The following is a 17,199-nucleotide window of genomic DNA, read 5'->3' as shown; positions in this document are numbered from 1 at the left end:
AGTGAATATAACACCGTATCTTTTTAAGATGGTTCTTCCACGTCTTACTTCGAATGGGCCAAAGTAGTCTACACCAACCCGGGTGAAGGGTGGATCATCTGGCAACACTCGCTCTTGTGGAAGATCAGCCATCAGTTGTTTCCCAACTCTCCCATGCAGGCGACGACATGTCACACACTTTGCGATGATCTTTCTAATGGCTGTGTTGGCACTTGGGATCCAAAACTTCTGTCGCAATTCAGAGAGCATGTGATTGCGCCCTCCATGCCCAGTTTCTTCATGTATCTGTTGGAGGACTAAGTCAGAAATGTGAAAGTCTCTAGACAGGATAATAGGCTGCTTAGCGATTTCCGGCATAGCTGCCCAGCTCAATCTTCCACCAACTCTCAACAGATCTTCCTGTAGTACAGGGTTCAGTTTGTATAAATGGCTGTTGCGCTTCACACTTTGTCCCTTGTGAAGAGCTGAAACCTCTTCCGAGAATTTCTCCTTTTGGCAAAATCTGATTATATCGAGCTCTGCTTGATTCAGGTCTTCCACTGAAATTTGTGTAGGCTTAAAGCTTGTCCTGAAACTGTCAATCTGACTTTGCCTCAGCTGTCGATCATTGTCAAAGCTATTCTCCACACTGGTTACGCATAGCTCTTTACGTTTTTGACAGAGACTCCAAAGTAAGGCTTTAAGTTTCAGGAACCACGCCACCGCTCTTTTCAACTTTGTCCATGATGAGAAGTAATTTATCAGTCTCTTGAATGGAGCAACATTTTCTTCCACCTCTATTTTGTTTACTGTGGCCTTCTTGATCTCAGGATCACCAGAAGTGATTTCCGGACAATTCAATGGAGTGTTAGGCCAAAACTCTACTGGACTGCGAAGAAAATCTGGCCCAGACACCCACGTTCTGTTCTTCATAAATTCATCTACTCTTTGCCCTCTTGAGGCACAGTCAGCAGGATTCTTGTCTGTGCTGATGTGTTTCCACTGTTCCACATCAGAGCCTTTCAGAATAGCTGCAACTCTGTTTGCCACAAACGTACGAAAACGCGTGGTCTCATTCCGGAGATACTGGAGCACCACCGTACTGTCTGTCCAAAAAACTGATTCTGCAAGGTTCAGTTGTAGCTCTCTTCTCAGGACACTATCCATCCTAATGGCTACTGTAGCAGCAGTCAATTCCAGACGGGGTATGGTAGGAGGCCTGAGAGGCGCCACTCTGGACTTGCCCATCATAAATGCACATTGTGTCTCATTGCTCGTGTTACGCATGAGTAGGTAGCTGACTGAGCCATATGCATCCTCACTTGCATCTGCAAAGTGATGTAGTTGTGCAAATACATCATTTCCAAAATCTTTGGGCTTGAAACATCTTGCAACTGAGAAGTGTTCCAAAGCAGGAAGGCTGGTTAACCAGTCAGTCCACCGCCTCTTTATGTGCTCAGGTAAGTCGTCATCCCACCCGATCTTCAATCTGCACAATTCCTGCAGGATAATCTTTGCTGGCAAGACTGCTGGCGCCAAAATGCCTAATGGGTCATACACTGATCCAATGACAGAAAGAAGTCCTCTTCTTGTGAATGGGCGATCTTTGATGTTGATCTTAAATCTGAATGTGTCTGACTCAACACACCAATTGAGACCAAGGGCCCTCTCAAGTGGAAGTTTGCCATGATCCAGGTCCAGGCTTTTCATTTCTGCTGCCAGTTCAGACTTTGGGATGGAGTCAAGCACCTTCCTTCGGTTGCTCACCCATTTGTTGAGACGGAAGCCTCCGTTGGGACAGATTTTCATTAGATCTTGACACATTGATATAGCTGCCTCCTCCGTAGCGACAGACTTGAGACAGTCATCAACGTAAAAGTTCTGCAATACTGTTTGAACAACTTCAGCTCTGAACTGCCTACTCTGGTCTTCAGCACACTTCCTCAAAGCGAAATTGGCACAACTGGGTGAGGATGTGGCCCCAAACAAATGCACAGTCATCTTGTGCTCAGTCAAAGCTTGATTGCAGTCGCCACCTGTCCACCAGAGGAACCTAAGTAAGTCAGAGTCACCGTCAGGCACCTTCACCTGGTGAAACATTGCTTCAACGTCTGCCATAATTGCAACAGGTTCCTGTCTAAATCGTATGACAACACCAATGAGACTGCTGGTCAAATCTGGACCCTGAAGAAGTTGATCATTCAGGGATGTGCCCTGATAGGATGCTGCACAGTCGAACACAACTCTTAATTTCTGCTTCACAGGGTGGTACACGGCGTGATGGGGTATATACCACACTTTTCCTTCTTTGTGCGCCAGTTCATCATTTGACAGTTGTACTGCATAGCCCTTTTTAAGAAGGTCTTCCATGAAGTCTGTGTACTCTTGTCGGAAGCAGTCATTCCTGAGAAATTTAAGCCTCAAGTTACGTGCTCGTTGTTCAGCGACTGAGCGATTATTTGGCATGTTGACCAATCTGTTCTTCAGAGGTAGACATATTGTATAGTGGCCATCCATCAGTTTTGCAGATTCCATGGCCATGTCCATAAACTGATGGTCCTCTCTTGACATTTCCACTTCATCATGTTTTCTTCCCTCTGGAAAATCCACCATGAACTGTTGAAGCCACAGGTTCTCTAAACGGCTCACTGATATGCGGTTTGCATTAGCCTTGGCTGGGTTTCTCTTGTCTGCATGACAGCCAGTTTCTCTCAAAGGTCCATTCACAGTCCAACCTAGCTTGGTTCTTACAGCATACGGTCCATTACCTACACTGCTTACAACCTCCCATGGCTCCATTGCTTTAGGTACATTTGCTCCTATAAGCAATCCAATGTCAGTCTCAATTCGAGGCAGTTTTACTTCTTTAAGGTAAGGCCACTTTTCGAGATCTTTCTGTAGGGGTATGTTTTCTTTTCCTACAGGTATTGTCCTTTGTGTGAAGACATCTGGCAGATCAATAAAGTCGTCACCAGATAAACTACTGACCTCCAAGCCTGACACTACATGAGTACAGACAGGTTTCTCTTCATTCATAGTTTTCAGTAGTATGTCAGTTTTCCTTCCAGTGATCTTCAATTTGTCCATTAATGTCTCTGTACAGAATGTGGCAGAGCTTCCTGGGTCCAAGAAGGCGTAAGTCTGCACTACTACACTTCCCTTTTTGGCCTTGACCTGTACAGGAACTATTGCAAGTGTGCAGTCATCTTCCCCGGCCCCAGTTGGCCCACAATCCTCAGACTCTGCACAGACAAAGGCACTTAAGATTGTTTGACTTTCACTGTTCTTAGTTTTCTTCTCTGTGTCAGCGTCTGTGTCCCTTTTCTTGATATGCAACAATGTATGATGAGCAAGAGAACATACCTCACAGCTCACCTTTCTCTTACAAAGTTTGCTCATGTGACCTTGCTTCAAACAGCTAAAACACAGTCCTTTGCCTTTCAAAAATTCCAACTTTTCGTTGTGTAGCTTGCCCTTAAACTTACCACACAGGTCTATGATGTGCCCACCGTTACAGAACAGACATGCCTGTGGAGTGGGTTTCACATAATTTGTGTTTTCCATTGTCTTTGTGTCTTTCTCCTGAATGTCCAATGGTATGGCACTGGTGGTGAATGACTTCTTCATTACAACCCTTTTCTGATCCTTGTTACTGTTTTGTTTAATGGTGAATGGTTTAGCAGTGGTGCTATCCTTTATGTCACCAAAAACAGGGTGAAGTGCAATTTTGGCTTGTTTATTAATAAACTCCACCAAATCATTGAACTTGACTCGTCTGTCGCCTCGCTCTTGCATACCACACACAACAGATCTCCACCTTTCACGTAACTTGTATGGAAGTTTTGCTACAATGGCTTTCAGGCTTGCGACGTTATCAAGTTCCTCCATGTAACTCACTTCAGCCATGGTGTTACAGCAAGCTGTCAGAAAGAGTGAAAACGCATTTAAAGCTTCTGCATCTTCTGGCTTGATAGGTGCCCAGTTTGAGACCTTGTTCATGTAGGCTACAGCAACTTTGTAGTCATTTCCGAAATGCTCTTTGAGGAGCTGTTTAGCCTTGTGATAGCCTACATCTGGCTTCATATGAAGGCAGCTCTTTATTAGCTCTTTCGGCTGTCCATTAGTGAACTGCTCTAAGAAGTAGAGGCGATCCTTAGGACTTTCAGTGCGAGACTCTACTCCGTGCTCAAAGGCGCTTACAAATGTATTGTAATCTAGAGGATCACCACTGAAGGTAGGGATGTCTAAAGGTGGCAATGTCATCATTTTTTGTTGTTTCACCATCAGCTCTGTTATATTATTCTGACGTGTCATAACAGTACAGAGTGTTTCAACTGCTTGTTCATCTGCTGCAAAATCCACTCTAGACTGCTGCGTACCAATAGGGTGATTTTGTAAAGGCATGAATTCCCCATATCCATTTTCTGTGTTGGTGACTGGAGTTTGACTTACAGGTAATGGTATGAATCCAGAATCAATAGTCGTTGGGTATGCAGGACTCACATGTGACGAGCGCTCATTTTCAAAATTCTCTAATACCTTTATTTTAGCATCAGAGGCGGCAATAGCAGTTTGCAGATCTAGCTGCTCTCTTTTTGCTTTCAACTCAGTTTCCTGTCGTTCAAGCTCTTGTTTTTGTTTGAGAGCAGTTGCTTGTGCAAGCAATGTGGCTCTCTCCATTTCAGCTTTGAGGCGTACTGAGGAAGCAGTGGACACTTGGCTCCCAACGGCTGACCTGCGCCTCCTGCTTTTACTGCTTAATGCAGCAGACATCACAGAAACACTGTCGGAAGGCTGGATGTCTGCATCACACTGTCTAGCTTGTTCTGTGCGCTCCTCAGCTGCTTTAACCCACGTTTCCACATGTTGCATAAATCCACGAATACGACTAGCATTAGGTTCATACCAAGAACTTTGGTCCTTTTCAAATTCTTCCTCATGCATTAATACTCTCAAACTATCATTTATCTTACACAGTTCTCCAAATGAATCTTGGTAGTCTAAACGCAATTTCTGCTTAACAGCATTCACGTTAGCATCATCTTCCATTAGCCGTTCGAGCTGATTAGCTTGGCTAGTTAGGTGGCCTAGCTTAGCCTTTCTAGACTGGGTCAACCTGTGCAGCTTTTCCTCGACAGCCTTTTCTGTCATTTTTGGTTCTCTTTTTCCACACACTAGTTCTTCATCACTCTCATGCATTATGACAAATTTCCACAGTAGCAAAGCTTGTTTTCACTGCTTACCGTGATTCTTCCTCCAAGTAGGCTATTGCCTTCAATCCACAGTGCACGGCGTTGCTAAACATGATCCTTTTCAGTATTCCTTTTCCCAAAAAAGGAGCAAGAAGGTTTTCTGACTAAATGTAGGGTAATTTCCAATAAACCAAGTTCAAAAAAGGGGAGTCTATGGCTAACGCGTGTTCCTGGTTTCCAAAAGAAATGTTTCCAGTTGCATTATGGTTTGAAGACTGTTTTATTTATTACAAACTGAGGATGTAACAATGAACTCCTTCCAAAAAAAAGGGCATGAAAATTCCAAAAAATAGCAGTTATCCAATACTAGCTGTGTACACGGTCAGAAAACCGTGAGACTCCTAACCTCTCTGTCCATGCTCCTCCCCTTCCCTCTCACACAGGGTTTCATGCTACTACTGCACTTATGTAATGAATCTATGAATAATAAAACAAACATGAACTCAATCGTAAATAAAATATAAAGCAGACGTCTGGCGCTTACAATATTTCTCCTGTCTCTCGTGTGCATTCATGTCTGTTCTCCACAGCCCAATTTTCCTCTTGTTTCAACAAAAACAAACAAAAACAAAATGTTTTACGTCTATTTGTCCTGTATGTTGCTCTGCATTTAGTTTCTCACATTTTTGATTAGTTATTGGCTTTTGGTTTTTCTTATTTTTGTACCTTTGTGTTTTTGCGCCTAAATAAAATGCTAGCCTTTTGTTATTGTTGGATTTGTATTTTTGATTATCATTTATGCTTAGAAATATCTACTTATATATGCTTAGAGTTTTATAATTAGTTGTAGACAATAGAGGTTTGATCCTTAGTAGTCTGCAGAGACGTTGTTTTCATTCCAGAGTGCTCTGGCATTCACACCCACATTCTGGGAGCATGGGAGAGGTCGTACCTTGTCTTATTGTTTTATGGTAGGATAAACGTATCTATATCTGTTTTAGGCTAAGTGCCTTCTGTTTAGACCAGCAGGTTTAGGGAAGTCATTTATGGGGTCACACTCTGACCCCACACACGCACACACAACGCACAGGCAAGGTACTCTTTGTTTGTAGACATCATATGTTACAGTTTTTCTCGATTGCTTAAACACTATAACCAGGCCTCTAAACTAAAATTTCAAAACCGTAACGCTATTGGTCAAAAAGCTCACCCATTTCCCTGAACTATAAACACTATTCCCTGCTTTGACACATGACTCAAATTTGGTGAACTGTTACTGCAAAACTCTACACACAAATCCCTACATTTTACAGTGCTTACACCATGTAGTCATTTAGAAAGCACTAGCATGCAATAATGTTAACTTAAGTCAGCATAGCTTGAGCTCAATTAGCACACAATTAACCAGGTGGAAACACTAGGAGTCAAAATTTAGCACACACCAATCAGAACCTGCGATGGATAGATAAAAGGGCCAAAGTCAGCTCATTCAGGTTTGAAACAATGGATCCAAAGAGATGCAAAGGAAGAGGACGTGGTGGAGAAAGAGGACGTGGTGAAGGAGGAGGACGTGGTGGAGGAAGAGGACATGGTGGAGGAAGAGGACATGGTGAAAGAGGAGGACGTGGTGGAAGAGGAGGAGGAGGTGGTCTAGGACAACAGGAAGGTGGTGGAGGAGGAGGGAGAGGTGGAGGAGGAGGAGGACGTGGTGAAGGAGGTGGAGGTGGAGAACGACGGCGACAAGGAAGGGGAAGAGCAAGGGCACGAAGACAGTCAGTCTCGGATGAAATTCGAGCCACTTTTGTTGACCATGTCCTTGTCCATGGGATGACTATGAGGGAGGCTGGGCAACGAGTACAACCAAATTTGAGTCGCTTCACTGTTGCCTCCATCATCAGAACCTTCAGGGAGGAAAACAGGTAGGTGTACTTGCAGTAAGACTGCTTTGTACAGTAACTTGTAAGTTACTGAACTTATGTGTCTTGAGTTTCAGTATGTTTCCATTATTTTCCTGTAAAATGAATGTGTGACAGTTACAGTAATGAGTGCTTCTATTTTTGTAGGACACAGAGACGACCACCTGGTGGAGGCAGGTTAAGGCTTTTGTCGGAGGAGCAAGAGAGGGAACTTGTAAACATGGTAATTGCAAATAATGTAATCCGCCTGCAAGAGATTCAAAGGAGAGTGATTGAGGATGATCATCTTTTTCGAGGCATAAATGCCATCAGCCTCTCCACAATTGACCGCATCCTCCGAAAGAATCAATTCCGGATGAAACAGGCATACCGAGTCCCTTTCGAACGAAACTCTGACAGAGTGAAGAACCAACGTGTGGAATATGTTCAGGTATGAGTTTTGATACTGTATAAAGTATTGTGTACCATCACAGCATGGCAGTTTATGCTGCTATTTCAGCACTCTTGAACTGTGGTTCAGGGTACCGATTGACTCTACTGTGTTATGTGTTTTGCAGAGAATCTTTGAGATTGAAGGACGGCCTGTTCCCCATGAAATAATCTTTGTGGATGAGGCAGGTTTTAACCTGACCAAAAGAAGGAAAAGGGGGAGGAACATAATTGGCCATCGGGCTATTGTAAATGTCCCTGGTCAGTGTGGGGGGAATGTCACTATGTGCGCAGCCATCAGCCAACGAGGGGTACTCCACCGCCATGGGGTACTAGGACCCTATAACACTATGCTTCTCCTTGCTTTTCTTGATGGTTTAAGACAACATATGTTCCAGCTGGACTACAGGGAACCAGCACAGCCAGAGCAGCCTCACTACGTTGTTGTGTGGGATAACGTCAGCTTCCATCGCGCTGCTCTGGTTCATGACTGGTTTACCAATAACCCAAGGTTTTCTAATATCTTTCTGCCTGCATACTCTCCCTTTCTAAACCCGATAGAGGAGTTATTTTCGGCATGGCGGTGGAAAGTGTATGACCGAGAACCTTATGTCCGTGTTCACCTCCTTCAGGCCATGGAAGAGGCCTGCCTAGACATATCAGTAGATGCATGCCAGGGGTGGATCAGGCATGCAAGGGGATTTTACCCCCGCTGCCTGGCTGGGGCCAATATAGCCTGTGATGTGGATGAGATTCTCTGGCCTGACCCAGACCAAAGACAAGATGCTGAGGTGGGATAATGTTTCTGGTGTGTGTTGTACTGTATAGTACATGAATGACAATGTGCCACTGTACATACATTGGTTGCGTCTTTTGTGTTTATCATGTGACAAGGGTTTTGAAGGGGAGAACCATAAGCAACCTAATTGTTTTGGAACTATTGTTTTGAATTAATTGTACCAGTGTGCAAAACTCTGTTGTAGTGTGTGTGTTTTTGAGGGCTTGTGTTTGATGTCTGAGGGCAAAGTTTGGTTTTTCAGCAGGAGTGAATAGTTTTGGGTGTAGAGCTTCATTTTGACCTGGAAATAGGATGTTTGGGGAATTGAGTGAGAGGTTATGGATTTGTGTTTACTGTTGTGAGGATATGAGGCGTAGTTTCAAGAAATGTGTTTTAGCAATCGAGAAAAACTGTAATGAACCTATGTATATTCATGTAACCTCAATAAAAGAGCAGTGTTACGGGGGGGGGGGGACGAGAGCAACTGGGGTCGAGCGAAGGAACGGCGTTTGTCCAGTTCTCTCCCGTGCACTAGAAACATAAAGAACTTTGCCTACTCGTGTCTTGCTTTGCTGTGTAATTAAATTATCTTGAACGTTCCAGCAAATAGGTTTAAGTTACAAACCTATCAGCTATTAAGTTCATTTTTCCTTCTGCCATCTGCGCAGGGGTCCGTTCATTGCCACACACAATCTGCATCCACAGATCGTTGTCAACAATTTTCTATTTTTTTGTCCACAAAATATGGGAAATCTGTGGAGGTAGCTAACACTTGAAGTTAAATACTTATCTCATTCAATGACATAAAAATCAATTAATTCCATAACTTTTATGTCACATTCTGCCTCATTCCATTGAAATTAATCTACCATTTAAATTAGAGAGTCATTAGAGAGTCATGTATTTGGACAAACTTATAATTTCTGCAGGGGATCAAATAATTATTCCCCCACTGTATTTACCAGCAAAACTACCTTTCCTGTAGATCTGACTCCTTTCCAGATACAAAAGTAGCAGACGATCCACATAGCAATGAGGCACAACAGCACCTCCCACTGGATGCTGCCTATTTCCTCAATGCCCCCAGAGATCATCAGCACTCGTCGTCTAGAAGTCAATTAAATGCAGAAGGTAAAAAAAACAATATATAGATTGATAGACAGACAGATCGATAGGTAGAAGGATATAGATATATATAGCTGGAAAAGGTACAAAATGTTTTATTGGGCTTTAAATAACTTGGTATGTAGGCTTTTTCAGTCCATCTACATAGACATACTCCCAAAATTCGGTGGCTGCAGAGGTCGAGTTTGTCTGGTTGGTCCAGTGGACGGTGTTATTTTTTGTTGAAAAGTCTACACAGCCCTCTGAGAAGAGAGTGTGAAAAGTATCAGAACAAAAGTTTAAATACCTAAACATACTTTGACAATTTTTTATTGGAAAATGGAAATAATCTTTGCATTTTACCTGTGTTCCAGTCATTGTTGCAGGAGGCCCAGGGGAGCTGAGAGCTGAAGGAGAACACGAGGTAGAGCAAAGCCCAGGAAAGAATAATGATGTAGGTCATACAGCTATAGAAAATGATTAGTTGTCCACCAAAGCCTATCCCTGAAAGGCATTTACAGATAATAATTACAAAAATTTATCAATTACTCAGACTTCTTGTTGTTTTAGGGTTACTCAGCAGTTTTGGCTTGAGGTCTGTGACTGTGGTGGCCATTTGAATGAACTCATTGTTACATTCAAGAAACCAGTTTAAGATGATTTTGTGATATAACAGGATAATATGACATTATCCTGCTCAAAGTAGCCATCAGAAGATGGCTACACTCTGGTCATAAAGTGATGGACAAGGTCAGCAGCAATACTATAGGCTTTGGCATTTAAACGATGTGCAGCTGGTACTTAAGGGCACATGGTGTACCAAGAAAATATCCACCACATTATTACATCAGCACGACCACCACCAGCCTGAACCACTGATCCAAGGCAGTGTGGACTCATGCTTCTATGCCAAACCTACCATCAGAAAAAAAGTTTGCTCTCTTCTCTAGTTTTGGTGAGATTCTGTGAATTTCAGTTTCCTGGTCCTTATCTGAGTGGCACTTGATTACAGCTGAAGCCCATCTGCTTCAAGGTTGTTGTGCATTGAGAGATCCTATTTTTCCCAGGATATATTGGATGTGTGTGTGTGTGTGTGTGTGTGTGTGTGTGTGTGTGTGTGTGTGTGTGTGTGTGTGTGTGTGTGTGTGTGTGTGTGTGTGTGTTTCATTTTGAATGAGCATATTTGATTTGTGTGCGGGTATTGAAATACATGTGTGCGTATTCAGATTTTTGCTACAATAATATGTCAAGATACTGTAGCAGGTTACATGTGAAAAGGAAGCCTAGTGAAAAGTTGGGTGAGCTGTAATTGTTACTTGCCTGTATTTTCAATGCTTTCAGCAAAATGTTAAGACTTTTCAGGCCAAAATCCTAATAATAATAATACATCGTAATAATGTGCAACTTTAAAGTCAACTTTTATTTCAGGCTGCTTGCATTCTGTTGCTAATTGCTAACTTAAAATATAATGGGTCCAAAAACTTGCAGCTACAGTAGCTTTTATGTGTAGAATTCAGTTGTGGGATAGTCCAGTGCTATTCCTTTAAAAACATAAATAAAGAGTGCCACAAACACTGTTTTATACATTAGCTGGGTAGCAGTCTGCAGTAAACGGGACAAACACATTCCAATATTTAATAAAATTTAGTATTTCTAATTTGAACATCATGGAAAATATTTGAGATAATGTAGAAAAGTGAACCACACACATAATATTAGTCTTAACATATTAAATTTAAATGCATAGAAATTACATCTTGTTCCTTTAGAACTGCCTAGTAGCAAATCACTGAGAATGACTTGCAAAACACAATGTTACCAGTTCTCAGTTAAGGCTTGAACTTATAACTTGAAGATTGTGATAAGTACAGAATTGGCTTAACTTTAAATACTTATTAACTTGTTCACTACATTTTGAGACACAGTTGTGCAAGACTGTGAATAAATGGCCATTGAAGAGAAGGATAACATGTTTTCTTGTTAACGATCCCTGAACAGCTTACCTTCTGCTAATGGGCACAGCTTCCTCCAGCAGGTAATGCCACCCTCCTGGGTGAATTGCCCTATAGTTGTCTCCAGCAGGAACACGGGTACACCACAGGTTACCACAAATACCAGATATGGCACCAGGAATGCACCTGAATTAAAAACATACACAGTAAACACACCTGTTGTGCAGCTTCTGAGTAACAAGCTTACTCAATTATGAATTGAAATTTTATTTCAGTCAACAACAACAACAACAGATTATAATTTTACATAAAAGTACTCAAACAGAAACCGAAAAAGGAATAGGCTGAAGCCTTATGGCTTATACTTATCCTATCCCTTACCCCCATAGAAATAATCAAATCCTTAACCAAGAAAATAAATAGCATTGATAAATAAGTTGTATAACAGTTTGAAAAGAAATCAATGATAAATCAAGAAATTAAATCAACACAAAAAAATTTTAACAAACCAAATTTCTATAACCTTGTATAATACTAATTTTTAAAATCTTCCTGAAGAATGACAAAGAAAAACACATCTTCAGTTCATCATTAAGTCCATTCCATAATTTCACTCCCAAAACTGACACACATCTATACTTAACATTGGTTCTCACTTTAGGCATTTCAAACTTATAAGACCCCCTCAAATCATATTTTCCATCTCTTAGTTGAAACATACTTAAAATACAAATTGGAACATTCTTTTTCATCACACGATATATCATTTCTAAAGTTTTAGAATATATAATGCCCATGAATTTTAACATAGATGATCCTACAAAAAACTGGTTGGTGGACTCCCTATATCCAACTTTATTTATTATTCTAATAGCTCTTTTTTGCAATTTAAATATTGAATCCAAATATGTTTTGTATGTGTTCCCCCAAATTTCTGCACAGTAGGTCATATAAGGCAAACAAAGGGAAGTATACAATAAATAAAGGCAGTTCTTATTCAAAAAATCTCTTGTTTTATAAAGAATAGAAATAGACTTGGATAATTTTCGTTTCACATGTTCTATGTGGGGCTTCCAACAAAGTTTATCATCAATAATTACTCCTAAAAATTTTTGTCTCATATACTCTTTCAATTTCAACATTATTTAAATTCAATTTTACTTTAATATTACTTTTACTACCTCCAAATAACATAAATTTTGTTTTACTTTCATTCAATGATAGTTTATTAAATACAAACCATCTATTTAACTTCATGAGTTCTGTTTCCACTGTTTTCAGTAATTTCTTTATGTCTTTTCCAGAGCAAAATAAGTTTGTATCATCAGCAAACATCACATATTTTAAAGTATCACTGGCTGTACAAATATCATTTATATAAAGTAAAAATAACTTAGGTCCCAAAACAGATCCTTGCGGAACTCCACAAGTTACTTTTCTAAGTTTAGATTTCATGTTATTAATACTCACATATTGGAACCTATTATTCAAGTAACTATTTAACCAAAATTGTACAACACCTCTTAAACCATACCTTTCACACTTCCGTAAAAGTAAAGAATGATCTATTGTATCAAAGGCTTTACGTAAATCAATGATATTAAACAAGGACCTGGTATATGCTTTTAAAAACAAAACATATATCAGTTGTTTAAACATACTACCAAAATTAAGATGACATATTGGGAAGTTATTAAAGGAAATTTTTACTAATGAATTGTTTGACTAGTACTTTTACTACTACTGCTGCTACAACTACTTTTTACTGGAACTTTGTTTGTGAAAGTTGAATTCACAAAAAAACTACAAGAGGCAGATTTTTATAAACTAATAATATTGTTTTCTTCTTTTTTAATTATAATGATTCTATTGCAAACAATCAAGCTGCCTGAGGACTGGATGCTATTGGATTCAGTGGAGCAGAGTCTTCACTTTGGATGCTGGCATCAGATTTGATGGAATCAACCTGCTGCCAAATCCAAAATGCTTCAAACAGATAGAGAGCCCTGCTTGACTTCACCTACAGTTGTCATGTGAGCTACCTCAAGTGATAAAATTAACATTTCCTAGAGTACCAATGGAGTTTGAAGTCACACTTTCAGTCTCATTTCAGTGACTGTGAACTAGTAATAATAGACCTTGAACTAGTACTGTTTTGTAATTTATTTTGCTCATGCTTTGCACAATCAATATAATCCTACAAGATTAATACACCTTTAATGTAGTGAGTTCCTCATTTGCTTACCCCCTCCATTTTTGTAACAGAGGTAGGGAAACCTCCACACGTTCCCCAGGCCGACAACATTTCCCGCCACAGCAAGGAGAAATTCCACCTTATTTCCCCAGTGTCCTCGCTCCTCCACCTCTGGCTGTGTGTCTCTCTGCATAGATTTTCTTTTCATCATTTCTAAAGGTTCAGGGTGCGGACAATGATGGCACTGCGCTTGGTGCTCTAATTGTCACTGCCTTTATATTCTCTGCCAATTCTGTGTTGAAGAATGAGTTAATAAGTTTTCAGTAGAAAAATTAATTAACTCCAGGAGAGTAACTGGATGAAAAAAAAAGGTTTCAAAGGTTTTGAAGGAAACGGTTTCCAGGGCCTAATCCGTGGATCGACTTCCTTCGAGGCGTGGACGTCTATCAGCAGAGAATGTACCTTCACCTATCAGCAGAGAATGTCCCTTAGTCTGTAACACAGTCAAATATATTCTCAAGTAATATTCAAGCATGCCATTCAGCGTGTTAGTACGAGCTCGGGAGCAGCTTGGGAGAACAAGAAAACAGAGACTGCTTCAGGTTGTCTTCCCAAATCGACTCAACTTTATTCACAAGTACAACAGTTTATATAGAGGGTAAAATTCATGAGACAGCAGATTATCAGTTTAAACCAGTACAGACCAAGATAAGGGAGCGTCTTCCTGCCCTTGGGTGAAGAAGCATCCTTTGTGTAGTTTATTAGTTCAGCTACAATTGTGATTATCTCAGCGACATATTTTCAAGGCACAAAACAAAGAGTTCTTTCATTAGTGAAATCTGAAACAAACCATTTGGCCTTCAACAGGCGTCTAAAAGATTAAGAAACTAATGTAGCTGAGGGAGTGATCTCTGTGGTATTTCAACCTTGTACCAGCCTGTGATTCTCACACATCAATTCTTGGGTCAAAGAGAAAAATAACTAAAACAAGGGGGCCTTATTGAATGACAGAGTTTTCCTGCATAATGTCACTATAAAACAATATCCAGTAAATGCTACCATGGTACTAAAATACCTAACAGGTTTCACTTTTAACTTGTTGGGGTCTATGTTTTTCAAGATGCATCTCAGATATAGGAGGGGTTAAAATTTAGTTGTGCTGCATCACTATGTCACAACTGCCGATCGTTAAGCTATACTTGCCAGGCTTTTGTGTTGGTCAAAGTAAAAGTTTAAAGGAAACCATTTAAAGCCATGAGAAGATTGCGAGTTAAAAGATGGGAGAGGAAGACTTAAAATTGGGGTCTCCTGTCTCTAATTTAACTGTGAGTTTGTGTTTGTGGTTGCAGTAGCTTCTGATTGGTTCTCTAAGGCTGGCCCAGAAGGTGGGGACAGCCGAATTTCAAATGAATAACTGAGTAACAGGTTTTAGCAAGGTTCGTAGGAAAGTAGTTAAATATTTAATTTTAGTTTAAATATTTAAGCTAAAGTCCTACAGCTGAAGCACAAAGGAAAGTTTCTCAGTACATTTGTGTGGGATGTGGGATTTTTCAGTTAAATATAAACAAGGTGCATGACTCTGCAAAATTCTTTGTTTCCAGCTTTGCCAGATTGTATTTAAGGTCTAAAGACACTAAGAGTTTTCAATACTTTCTTTTTGTAGATAAATGGACGTCAGAGAATAAAAGCGAAGACCCATCAGTCAATTCTTATCATGGGCCACTCTTTAATATTACCCTGACTAGTGGTATACAGATACTGCTTCGTAAATTTGTCAGATGTCTCCATGATATCATCTTAAAACAACTTCTTTTTTTTTTTTTTTTTAAATGTGTTAAGAAATGCATTATTTCATCTCGGCCATTAAGTGATGATGGTCTGTGAAAACAATCCAGTTATTTACCCACTGCTTTATTTGATTTCTACTTTTTTATTCCACATTGGGAAAATCCTGGATCCAAGTTCTAGGATTTTGAGTTTTTCTGTGAGTTATTAGTTCTTCTGGGTTTTTAGAAGTGATTTATGTTTTTGTTTTGTATCATTTCATGGTTTTCTATTGTAGTGTTATTTTGCAATTCCTAGTTCTGAGTTTTGTTATAAAAATTTTAATTTTATTTATTTAATGGACAATTCACAACAACAGTTGCCAGGTAATGTATATTGCAAGGTAAATACACAACAATAATATAAGAAAACAGAGAAAACCCCAACAATCATATGACCCCCTATAAGCAAGTGCTTTGGTGACAGTGGGAAGGAAAAACTCCCGTTTAACAGGAAAAAACCTCCAGCAGAACCTCAGAGAGGGGCAACAATCTGGCACGACCAGTTGGGGGGTGAGGGTAGAAGGACAGGACAAAGACATGCTGTGGAAGAGAACCAGAGATTCAAGGGTGTAGATTTGGTTGTGGCATTGGTGAGGACAGATGATTCAACCATCGAACCCTGCCCTGTTTCTTATTTTTTCTTTTTTGTTTTTGCTTCTTGATAAAAGGATATATATGTACATATATATATATACAAAAAACTTGAATCTTACAGTGTTTATTTATCGGATAAAATACCGTTATTATTGTCCGGCCGGAAACAGGCCGGGAGTGTCCAAATTCAGAGGCTGCGTCCACCTGAGGACCCGGCCTTTGTGGTCTAAGTGGGCCGGGTCCTCCGAAAGCCGGGTAGACCGGAAATGAGCGACTGTGAAATTGGACGGTCTAGCCTTCAGAATTACGTCACCTGCCGTCTGCTCCTTGCTGTCTAAAATATAACCGGACGCTGGCGTAGATGGTCGAATAAACTGCTGTATTCACACAGCTGCTTTCACACACTGCTGTGTGACAGCAGTTTATTCAGCTGTGTGAGAACCCGGAGGAATCCTCCCGAGGGATTGATAAAGTTTTATTTAATCTAATTTAATCTAATAACTTTAATCTCAGCCAAACCGATTTACTCACCAACAAATAAAACACAACTAAAGCACTGAAAAAGGCCAAACAATAACATGTTTAAGTTATTTGATGTTTACACAGCTACATTCTCGCCTGAAAATGTGTTAAAAGTTTATTTTGCGACCCAGAAAGAGTAATAAGAGTAAAACTAAGTAGCTGCAGTAATAGTAGCCATTGTTGGAAACTGAAATTGGCTGGGCCAGTCTGGGATATGGCTTTTCAGTTTTGTTGTCCGGGTGGAAAATCGGGAGAAATTGGGGAGAATGGTCGCCCCCAGAGATTTTTGGGAGGGGCACTGAAATTCGGGATTCCCCGGAAGAATCGGGAGTGCTGGCATGTATGGCCTAGCATAGCCTGTAACGTTATTGTGACGGACACATTATATGAGTGAACTTGACTTTAAGTGACTTACAGGTTTCTTTGAAAAATACTTTCTTATATCCAGGTTCTTCCTTTTTGCTGCCATCCTCCTCTTCTCCTCGCAGCGCAGGCTACTAGGTTTTCTTTCTATCGGGTTGTTTTTCTTTACTCGAAGGGATCAAATTATTGGTGGGGACAATTCAATAATCGCTGGATATTGGTGGGGACACGTCCCTTCCGTTCATGCCAAATCTACGCCCTTACAGAGATTAGTAATAACTAATAATGAAATGCATAGAGGTGATGGTTGGTGTGATGCTTGGTTTTGGTTGTTTATGGTTTGTAATTTG

At 40.4% G+C, this 17,199-nt stretch overlaps 1 protein-coding gene across 2 annotated transcripts in view; it reads right to left on the bottom strand.

The window, feature by feature from the left end:
* LOC113036053 (sodium- and chloride-dependent GABA transporter 2-like) overlaps positions 1-13,873 on the bottom strand; it is a 28,782-nt gene extending 14,909 nt beyond the window's left edge. For both annotated transcript variants that reach the window (XM_080288615.1, XM_026192087.2), the window contains exons 1-5: positions 13,596-13,873; positions 11,402-11,536; positions 9,762-9,902; positions 9,574-9,661; positions 9,269-9,401 (exon numbers count right to left, since the gene is read on the bottom strand). In XM_080288615.1, the coding sequence (XP_080144741.1) occupies positions 9,269-9,401; positions 9,574-9,661; positions 9,762-9,902; positions 11,402-11,536; positions 13,596-13,755 (657 nt within the window). In that variant the 5' untranslated portion in view covers positions 13,756-13,873. The remainder of the gene's footprint in view (positions 1-9,268; positions 9,402-9,573; positions 9,662-9,761; positions 9,903-11,401; positions 11,537-13,595) is intronic.
* Positions 13,874-17,199: the final 3,326 nt, after the last annotated feature.

Source organism: Astatotilapia calliptera, chromosome 14 (assembly GCF_964374335.1).
Source record: "Astatotilapia calliptera chromosome 14, fAstCal68.1, whole genome shotgun sequence".
NCBI lineage: Eukaryota > Metazoa > Chordata > Actinopteri > Cichliformes > Cichlidae > Astatotilapia > Astatotilapia calliptera.
The sequence above is the reverse complement of the archived record's forward strand: the minus strand, read 5'-3'. Positions and strand labels throughout refer to the sequence as shown.